The 10635-nt window shown below is 44.2% G+C and overlaps 1 protein-coding gene across 1 annotated transcript in view; it reads right to left on the bottom strand.

Moving 5' to 3' along the window:
• Positions 1-324: 324 nt before the first annotated feature.
• The window catches only part of LOC142591397 (alpha-L-fucosidase-like), a 35817-nt gene continuing 25506 nt past the window's right edge, over positions 325-10635 (bottom strand). Inside the window, exons 7-8 of the mRNA XM_075703724.1 lie at positions 4342-4645; positions 325-735 (exon numbers count right to left, since the gene is read on the bottom strand). Of these exons, the coding sequence (XP_075559839.1) occupies positions 354-735; positions 4342-4645 (686 nt within the window). The 3' untranslated portion in view covers positions 325-353. The remainder of the gene's footprint in view (positions 736-4341; positions 4646-10635) is intronic.

The raw sequence follows: 10635 nt of genomic DNA, 5'->3' as shown, positions 1-10635 counted from the left end.
CAGAGTGAAAGGAGACCTACATTTGGCGTTCAAATAGGTAAACCCATTCGCAAATACGTTTTCTTTTTTCTCACGGCAAGCTTATGGGCTAAGAAAGCCGTAACGAACAAAAGAAAGCTTGGACATGTATCATAACATCTCCTTCGGATATCTTATTGGCAAATCTTGTCAGCGTTTTCCAAAATTCAGTTTCACATATGCAGAGGTTGTTCTTAACTTACATCAATCCATTAGTGTAACCACGAAGAAAAACGAATTGACCAACGAAATTTCCATGGGAAAAATGCAATGTATTACCGAGCTCTTCCCACTCGCGGCATGCAAACAAAGGTGAGGCGTTGAACAGCAAACTCTCAGAAGACGCCCGGGGGCGGCGAGGCCTCGACGTTTGTTATCCTGAGCACCCAGACTCCCACGTGGGTCGCGATGTTGACCGGGGGCGGTGGCAAGTCGATCAGCACCAGGCGACCAATGGGCTTCCAGGTGAGGCGTGGGGCGTGGCCGATGAGCTGCACATGTGTGTTCTCGTTGACAGCCAACGAGCCGAGCCGCAGAAAGCCGCTGGTGGGCCACTGGATTAGGAACGCGTACACCACGGGGCCCTTGTCGGGCACTGGCACCGTCGGTGGTGGTCCCGTCCTGGGGTGAAAGAAGCCGTCGGCCTGCTCTACCACGGAGGAGGGTGGCTCGTTGGGTGCCATCGGAGCCGGGGGCGGGAAATCCGAGGTGGTGTACCTGGAAGAGCCAGTAACTAGCGGTTGTAGACGGGGTGTTCGAATATCATGTACGCCTAGGTGTTCAGGGGCTGAAAGTGGAGTAGTAAGCGCAAGTGTATACGATAATATGAAGTACTTTTTTTTATTTCGTAGCATACTTTTTGAATACAGCGGACGTCGCAGACAGCATAATTCCACCCTAACTTTTACCAGAAGTTCCTCTGTTAGCATTTAGATGACGTGTCACCATTGTCGAAATGAAGAGAGTCATGGCGCAAAGCATACTGACAGTTTCGTAGGAATCTATTGACTTGAATCACTTTGGCGATAATCATATCATGAGAAGCCAACAAACAAAGACACTAAGGGCAACATAGGGGAATTACTTGCACATACTAATTGAATTAAATAAATCACAAATAATTGGCTACGAAAGTGGATGAAAAAACAACTTGCCGCAATTGGAGTTTTCGCATTACTCGTGCGATGCTTGTGATTTATTTATTATTTATTTAATTCAATTAGTAAGAACAAGTAATTTCCCCTGTGTTGTCCTTGATGTGTTCGTTTGTTCGCTTCTCATGATATGTGTAGGAAAAATGGGATCCCTCAGTTAACCTCCTTTCTTCGTGTTTGGGGATAATGCGTGTAGAAATGCTACCATCTAGCCACGCAAGACATGCATTTCTATCGCATGTTAACGATTGCGTCTCAGTCTTATAAAGATAAAAGTTGATGGTCTTCACGCCCAGGTAGATTATTAAAAAACACAAGAAGCGACTGTATTCCGTTCCTCAAATAAATTTTGTGCTTTAACCTCCACAAACTCAAGAATCGTTTATAAGGCACGGCGTCGTGGACGGCTCAGGATTGATCTTGGACATGTTGGGTTCTTCACCATGTACTCAAAGTGCGCATGACGAGCGTTCTTGCATTGGCCCTCATGCAGTATTGATGAACGTGCTCCTGGGACAGTACGGTCAATGATTGTACTTCTTTGTATAAAGAAAACCAAAGCACACTGAGTTCCAGCACCTCGAAGATTCTAGACATTCTTGTATCAGAAATAAACTGCCCTGACATGCCCTTTGAGAAGAGCTGAGACGGTTTACTTCTCGGAAATCAAAAGCCAGGTACAGATTTTTGATATAGCCTGCTTGAGTTGCCGTCGAAAAGTTGCGCACTGCCCAGGGGGTCCCCTTCTTATTTTGTTATAGCGCAAGCTTGGCACAGGCAACAGAAGGCACATCTGACACACACAGCGCTACTTTCCACAACAGATTTATTTCTCGTTCTCGTCGCTATATATACACCCTCGACCCGTATTACAGCACGTGTAACATTTGTAACATGTGACCCTTCATTCCGCAATGAACACCCATAAGGAGTAGACACTGAGCCCTGCAAGTCCTTACAAGCAATCCTAGATTACGTGAAAAGCATTAGCGAAATGATAAGTTGATCCGTATGAAAACAGGGAACAAAGTTTTCAGGCTAACGCCTGCACGCTCTTGCGCCTACCATGAACGTAAAACTACCAACCTAATGAATGAGTTCGACGCGTTGCTTACGGGTTCTCCAGCGCTCAATGTGACGCGTCTTATTTCGTGGACACGAACACTTTCTGAGAAACGCTGTGACTTACAACGACGATGTCAGGAAGTTGACCGCCAGCTGACTGGGGCCGCTGAGTACAACGGGGTTCATGACCACCACGTATCTCATGTGGAAATAGCGAAATCGTAGTCTTCGAGGTCAACCAATCCCTGCATCGTAGTTTTCCCTGAATCGTGGCACATTGAGAAGACCTTTGCAAACAACGCTCATGTGGCGGGAGCTTTGACCACTGTATAATACAATGGCCTTCGTCCCTGTACAGGAAACAAGCATGGCCGGTCAACACGGCTGCAGGAGATAGCGGACCGTTTTGTAACGAGGCATTATATTTCACGAGGCATCGTAATTACCCATCTAGAAAACAATCTTGTCTTCATGGCTGCTCAGGAAGCACAATCTTTTGTTGTTCTACGACTTATAGATAAACAATTGCAAGTAGACTATTGCGCGTATTGTTTTTTTCCTTTATATTCTGAGGCAGTGAAATTTTCAGAGATGTATAGCTTTTCGGTGCACCGCTGGAAAGTTATTCCCGTGGTTCTTCGATGTTTTACTGCTCTCTATTATTATCCTACCGTGACAGAATGATTCAGGGCGAAACACGTAAAATACTGGTGGCATCGTTTTGCTTTTTGTAGAAATTATGTAAAATTGCTTTATTTCTTGCCTAGCGAGAGCATTTATGTTTCATGGGTATTTAAAGAGAACTACCCCGGGTCAATGCTTTGTTTAAAATTCTCTTTCTAATACCTCACAGTTCTCTCTTTTCATCGTCCATCGAATCGAGCACACCTCTAAAATTCAGTACTACTACGGAAATATCAACGAATGGCTCAAAACTATACATTCTTTTAGTTTTGGGGGTTCAGAATAAACTGAATACGCTATAATATACAGACAAAGTACGCATTGCAGCGAGAAGGACGTCCGTAGGCTATAGCACATTCCTGAATTAGTAGGATTCGAAAGTGGCAACGGTTGTGTACAGGAAACCACGATCAATCATATATCAACATGTTAAACTTCCGTTTATAATCTAACCAGTGTCTATACATGGATAACTAGTTTTCAAAGCCACATAATAACAACAAGTGGGCTGCGAGTCTTGGCCCTCTATCGCTTTGCATAAGCCGTTTTCCTATAATCCATGGAGCCGGCCACGACGTCATGGTCTTCACAAAGTAAAGTCTAAAGGACGCTGAACTTATCTCGTAAGACTCTGTCCAATGACACGAAATGGCCAAATTAGATACCTAATAAAAAATTTATCTTTCGCGTCATTTCAAATTCTCCTGTCAGTTATATATAAATTAATTAAAAGATGTAGCAGCTGAACCCGTAATGTGCATATTAAATCTTTTCTTCATGTTCCATCTCTAAAATGTTTCTAAGATGTCTTCAACGGTGATGGTTTGTAACAACTTATGTATACGCTTCTTGCAGTTTTTTTTTTCTGTAGGTAGCACGTCATGTTGATGTTGGATTACACGTTTAGGATTTGTAATAGCGTTTTTTTTGCGTAAGCTCTGATTTCTTACTTCCGTCCATGATATTCTGCGGGTGAGCGTAAAGCTAGAGTGTTTTGAATATTTGTTGCCGCGTACAAGTAGCCAGATTTTTGCGGTTGCATTCCTTCTCCTGGTACACGCAAGCTTGTATGTACAATTGGACCAATATCTAGCCATAGGCAGTATCAATCTGGATATTTCCCCTAATGTGTAGAATGTTTCTTGACAACTATTAAACTCGAATTTGAATATTTGACTGTTTAATCGGTGGATCAGTGGATCGATTGATTGATTGGTGATTGAATGACTCATTGATTCATTTATTGATTCATTGATTGATTCGCTGATTGTATAATTGATCGGTCCACCTATAGATAGCGCGGGACCTGTTTCCATCTGTGTGCTCATGACTCAGCTCAGCCCACCGAATCAATTGAATCACCGCTAACTCACCCAACTCTCTCTCTCTCGCTACAGATCTAGGGCAAGTGGCGGCCTACCACACGTCGGCGGAGACGGAGTCGTTCTGCGCCGCCCAGGGCTTGCTTGCGTAGACCGCTTCGCCGTGCAGCGCGAGCCACGCGCCCAAGGTGGTGAGCCGCTCCTCGAACACCATCGGAATGCGGCCGTCGTGCGTGGGGCCCAGCGTGATGAGCAGGTTCCCGCCGCAGCTGATGGTCTCCACGAGAGTGGTGACGAGTTCGTGGTCGGTGACGTAGTCCTTGAGCTGGGCGTTGCGCCTGTATCCCCACGACGGCTTGTCCAGGGTCATCACGTTCTCGAACTTGTACTTCTGCAACGTCTCTGCGAAAAGCGTAGATTCGCGTGGGCTGCACGGTAAGCGTTGAGTGGCTATAGCGCAGTGGCAACGAATGGGTCGCGAAGCAGGGGTTGAAAGACGGTTGAAACTCTATTGGCCCGGGATGCGAGCCAGAACGCAGCATTGCAAAGTGACTGGTAGACTGGCGAAAAAATCAAAAGACAATGGGAATCTACTCTTTCGGATTTCAGTGAGCACAGATCAAGCGGGGCAAATTTCTTAACATCGACAATGAAACAATGATGCTTGAACCATCCAAGCTTTGCGTGCTTTAGATTTTTGTATTTTCACATGTGGCGCCACTTACGCATTTGTTCCAGCGGAAGTATCGCGCTTTCACATATATGGAGCAGTGCCCACCACGAGCAACAATTTCAGTACACGGTTTCTATAGCACTCCGCTGGGGGTGGGGGGGGGGGGGGCTAGGGCGACGTGCAGAGGAGTTTTGCGGCACTCTGTTTATTTCGGTTGCCATTTGATTGGGGAACTGCTTCAAACACTTTAATGATCCGCTACTGCTTCAGCGGATACAGCGTCGTATAAGCTCTTAAGGGACGGCGACAACTTCAGCTCGTCAACGCGATCCTAGTTCATTTTGCTTTGGGCGAGCTCAGCTCCTCGATGGAGATAATCTCGTTTTCAAAGTGAGTTGGACAAACTCGGCACGTCAGCTTAGATGTTCTTCTACTACATAGACGGCTGCAGTCCCAGCGCTTGAAATACGTGCTTATTCTGGTCTTATCTTTTACGACATAGATGTAGTAAGCGCCTTGAAGGCTGCGTTGATTAAATTTTGTGTTCTATGACACAGGTAGCAACCGTTTCCTCAATGCCGGAAAGGGGGGGGGGGGAACCCATTGCTCATCTTTGTTCTCAGCTGTATAGATGGCAGCACGTTGTCAGCGCTGAAATGTTGCGTTTTTAAAGCGACTCGCCCATTGCACTTTTTAGCGCATTCGGAAAGACGATCTGGTGCGAGCCCTGCTACAAATATCTTGGCAACGCTGTGTGCTTCGTGAAGTTCCAGTAGAAGTTTGTTGCTCGACTTCGCACTTATTGACCCAAGTCCCTTTGTTTTGATTTTATTTATAGAAATAAATCTGTGTCGCAACTGCCGCCAATAACAGAACACATGAACTGAGGCTACGAACTAGCACAAAAAACACGAGAAGCAAGACCCACAAGCAGAAACCACAAAAATACACTAGGTACTAAAAAATGGACAAGTTTACAACATATGGGACCTTTTTTATTTTTCATTAGCCAAATGTATTGAAAATTTTCCTATATGATTCCCATGTCAAAAGGTACTTCAGAACTGCACCAGAACACTAAAGTACATCTCATAAGCAGCCGCACATAAATAACTAATCGCCTGAAGAAAGAGCGGCAACAAGGTAGCCAAACTCAGATTTAGTGTATTTTTCGTTCTACTCATTAGGGAAGTTTTATTGGGTGGATCTTCCGTAGCTTCAGTGCCTGTATCGCACACTTCAACAGATGTGAGACCTACCGTACATATTTGTTTTTTCTTCTATTTTAGGGAACCACATATATGAATTTTGTATGGAAGCATTAGGTTGCATTACAACTATGCTGGCAGACAGAACTTCTTCAGTCTGCTCTCTGAGCCACATTTACAAACGGGCGCCTACAATACGTATGCGCCCAAGTGAATATAAATTCTTGTAATTAAGGCGAAAGATCTTGACATCAAAAAGCGCCTACTTGTAATTTAAGTGGTATATGTTTTTGCGGCATTGATTAGGGGCTGCAGCACTGCTAAGACAAATCACTCGGATATAGGCAGCCACAAAGTGCAACTCGTTGGAGTGAAAAATCAGGCCCCATGCGTTTTGTCTGCTGCACATCGGAGTGGGCTTACGGGTCAGATTTACCGCGTACGCCACGGCTAGAAATAGGTGCGAGGATTGCGTAAGTTAGTTGAATTTTAGACTGGTAGAGGTTAAGTCTTGGCCAGATCCGAAAAAATATTGTAGTGAAATTGTCGCCATCCATGTCGTCAATTTCACGCCTTGGGTACCAAGGTCATTCACATGCGCGTGGCGCCAATATAGAGTAATGCCTGTACCATAGCTGCTAAGACGTGAGATCAATACAGCAGATGAAGGTTAAAATAACACCCTCCTACTGATCTAAACAGGTGCATTAGCTCTCTCTATTTCTCTTTCCCAATGCTGTTTCAAAGAACGCCTGCATTAGAACATCCCTGAACATGTTCTCGTCAATTTAAATGTATTACAGTGATACTAACCATGTTGGCCAACCTTTCGAAGGATCCTTCAAGTAGCCTAATATACCTTGGCATGTTGAAGAAAGTATATCGATGTAGCATTTAAGGGGAAGTTAATATTGATTTCAGAAATGAAAGGCCATGAATTTTTTTATATAGTCAGGCACAGTTTCAGCAGTATAGACCAACAATCAATTGCGTTTCTCTCATGCACTCGTATAAGAGAAACACAGCTTGCATTTTATATCGTCCCAGTGAACATCATGTATGTACACTTGCTTGAATTTCTCACACCACTCCACTGTCAGATGCACGTTTACATTTATTGCAGCATTATGAACTTGAGCAAATACAAAATAAGTAGCACGACTGTGTGCCCCAAAGTTGAAAACTGTCAGGGAGATACCACATCATCACAGTCAAGAACAATAGTGTGTTCCAAAAATGTGCCGGAATTCAGGGGAATCCACATTTGTCAACGTTTATGAACTCGCTTTACTGAACAATCTATTCACAACAAAACCAAAACATTGACGTTTCACCACCAATGCAGGAGACATCGTCAGTACTCAGGTGTACTGACGATGCCATGCGCATCGGTAGCAAAACGTGTATATTTTGTTCTTGTTTTGTAACAGTTGTTGAGTAAAGCCTGTTCAATGACCCTGGCAAACAGGATGCATGCTAGCGCTGCGCGGAACACGTTTTCTGCCACGTTGACTAAACATCTTTGGCACCATGCTAATTGGGTATCAGAAGACGGCAAGGGTCACGTACGGCATTTAATTACCAAACACCCTGTGCTTCGGCCTTGCATGTGCAAGAAACATGGTAGCCGATAATTCGTAAACACAGGGAAATGAACTCTTTCCGATACCAATGTCAGGCACGAGCCTCTGTCTACAAGCACTAACGCCGCACAGTCCTTATTCATGACTACAGTGAGAACATAGTCTGTACAAAAGCCTCGTGGTATAACTTTCGATCAGTCGTATGCAAGCCGCTGCACTGAACAAGTTTTCAACGCGTTCCACCATAAGACAGTTCGATAGGAGGACACATTCATGCTTTTTTTTTTTTGCTCATTTTCATTTGGTTTTGAGTTATTGCACTCCTCGCCAGTTTCAACGGTATATTCGCGTCTGCCTTTTAATAGATAATTAACTTATCAGATCCTCGCATGCCATGCCTGTGCTCTAACCTGTCATCGCCATTTAGCTCTGCCTAAATCAGCTTTTAACGTTTAAATGGCTTAAGTCAATTCAGTCTTTAATCTTTCAAAGCATCCGCCAAACAATGAATGGTTTGGGTGCACAAATGTACGCCACTTAAAATGTCAGCTTTATGCAGCGGCCAAATCCAGTTTCGCTAAATACGTCCGAAACGGAGAACTTCTCTCTACAGACAACCGCTAACTGATTTGAAAAAGAAAAAAAGGAGCTAAATTTAAGGAACGAACCTGAATTTAGCTACGCTCGTGTAAGATCTTGATTTACGGATTAAAATCTCTCATAAAATTTAATAAAGACATATTGTTTAAAGTGAAACAACGAGAAAGCTTATAAATCTAAACCAATACTATGAACAGATATCGCAGTTAATAAAATGTTATTTTTTTAGGGAAACCGTAGTAAATAAGTAGGGCACTTGACTTTACGACTAAAGTGAAATGAAGCCATTTTAGTGAAGTTTTGGAAAACATTCTACATACATATTGGTGTCATAATTCAAAGGGATATGTCATATGCAAGTTGGACTATCTTGAACTGCTTTATAAGTCCCAGTATATAGGTGCAGTTCCCACAACTGATAGTCTTTCCTTTATTCCTTATTTACGCAGTTGTAGACTTGTGCTTTATTTCTGTTATATTTCAGTTGAAGAATCTTTTCGAACAAATATGACGTGAATATCAATTCCATTTATAGGGTTGGTTGATCACGTCCTTTTCATAAAGCGGCATCCATCACCGAATTTCCATTCTTATCCCTTTACTTAGACAGCATCTCTTCAAGGACAGCTATTTCATCAGCAGAATTTAGCAAGCACGGCCGCGATACTACCTTTGACAAATAGCATTACGGGCTTTCGCAACCGTACTGCAGTAACCCTTCACAGCCAGATGTCATGCTCCTGCAAACATTCATATTTCAATAAAGAATTCGATTTCCACAGAACTCAGTGCCCACTAACGCATTTCATTGTTCAGCATCCTTCACGCCGATGACAGCGATGTCACCCTGAAGAAAGCTGGCGCTCGTCACAGCGAAGGCGCTATACTCGTTCGCCGGCCCGCGTAGATAAATATGGACGCCTTCTCCGGAAGATCTAGAGACTTAAGACCGCATGTGACGTCAGTCGAGCCGGGGAAAGCAAACACCGTTATTGAATATGCAGCCTATACTGCATGCTATATTGAGCAGCGACGGAATGTGAACGGGCGCACTCTTGTGAGAGCAGACCTCTTCGTGACGCAACATCAGCGTTGTCGCGGCAACATCAATCCAAATAAAAATCGGTTCTGCTCGGTACAAGAGGGGTCTCTCTCGAGAAAGCGAAGTCTAGACACCTCAATAAGCTTGACATATGACTCTCGCGAGGGGTGTTTGGCGTTCTCGAAGAGATGAGGTCACGTTTTGAGCCCCGTGAGCAAACACACTCCGTTCCCTCTCTATAGAGGGTGGGAATGCGCCTTCTAGCACTTGAAGAAGTGGAGATGGTCAATTCATGTACAAGCCGGGCACCTTTGCTGTGCTCGCGCTTGATCGGCGACGGTGTATACTCGATAGGAAGCTTCTTTTTTTTTCTTCGTTTCGTTAACAACCTCTGCTGTCCGTTCTGTCACAAGCTCTCGTCATCCAGAACACTTCTTTGCATTCGCTTGAGTTTCTTTTTGCACATTTTGTTTGTGCCTTTCCATCGTTGAGCCGTATTACAAAAGAGATACACAATGTCGGTGGAACATCGCACAGATATTTGGACGATTGCCGTAACGAATGAACAACAAAACCAACTGTAAAATGCGCCAGCCTTAAGCGCGATGACAAAAGAACATTTCGACGTGCACGTTGCGAAAAAAAAAATAGAAGTACCTGCAATCAATATTCTCATTTTTTAGCTGTTTCAACGTAGCTTTGTATAGGCAAAAGGGGGACGACCCAGTTACTCCTTCTCGCAATAAGTAGGAGTTCGTCAGACAATTAACCACCTACTGAAGCTTGAAGCTTAAGTTTGGAACTACATTTATAAATAAATCTGCTCTTGATTAAAAAAAAGGAACTGTTGGCTATTCCGTAATCGAGAGTGTATGTAAGCATGACGCGGCAACCAGCTAAGCAGATTGGTTGGAGATAATACTAGCGACAATCTTAAAATGGGAGTAGTGCATGTTTGCAACGGCCCACCCCACCACACCACACCATGTCATACTATGCACGGGTCCATATGGACGAGGCTGCCTAGCTAGAATAATCGTCTGAACGCCGCACGACAGGCAGCGAAAGCAGCCGCCAAGGAGACAGAGCGCAGTGGCCAGCCAGAAGAAAACTGAATTGAATCCTGGGGTTTTACGTGCCAAAACCACGATTTGATTTATGAGGCACGCCTTAGTGGGCGACTCCGGATCAGGGGATCTTTAACGTGCCCGCAATGCACGGGACATGAACGTTTTTCTTTTTTCTTTTTAATTTACCCCCCATCGAAATGCGGTTACCGCGGCCAG

This window comes from Dermacentor variabilis, chromosome 8, assembly GCF_050947875.1.
Source record: "Dermacentor variabilis isolate Ectoservices chromosome 8, ASM5094787v1, whole genome shotgun sequence".
NCBI classification, from domain to species: domain Eukaryota; kingdom Metazoa; phylum Arthropoda; class Arachnida; order Ixodida; family Ixodidae; genus Dermacentor; species Dermacentor variabilis.
Note: the sequence above shows the minus strand (reverse complement) of the source record. Positions and strands in the feature narration are given on the sequence as shown.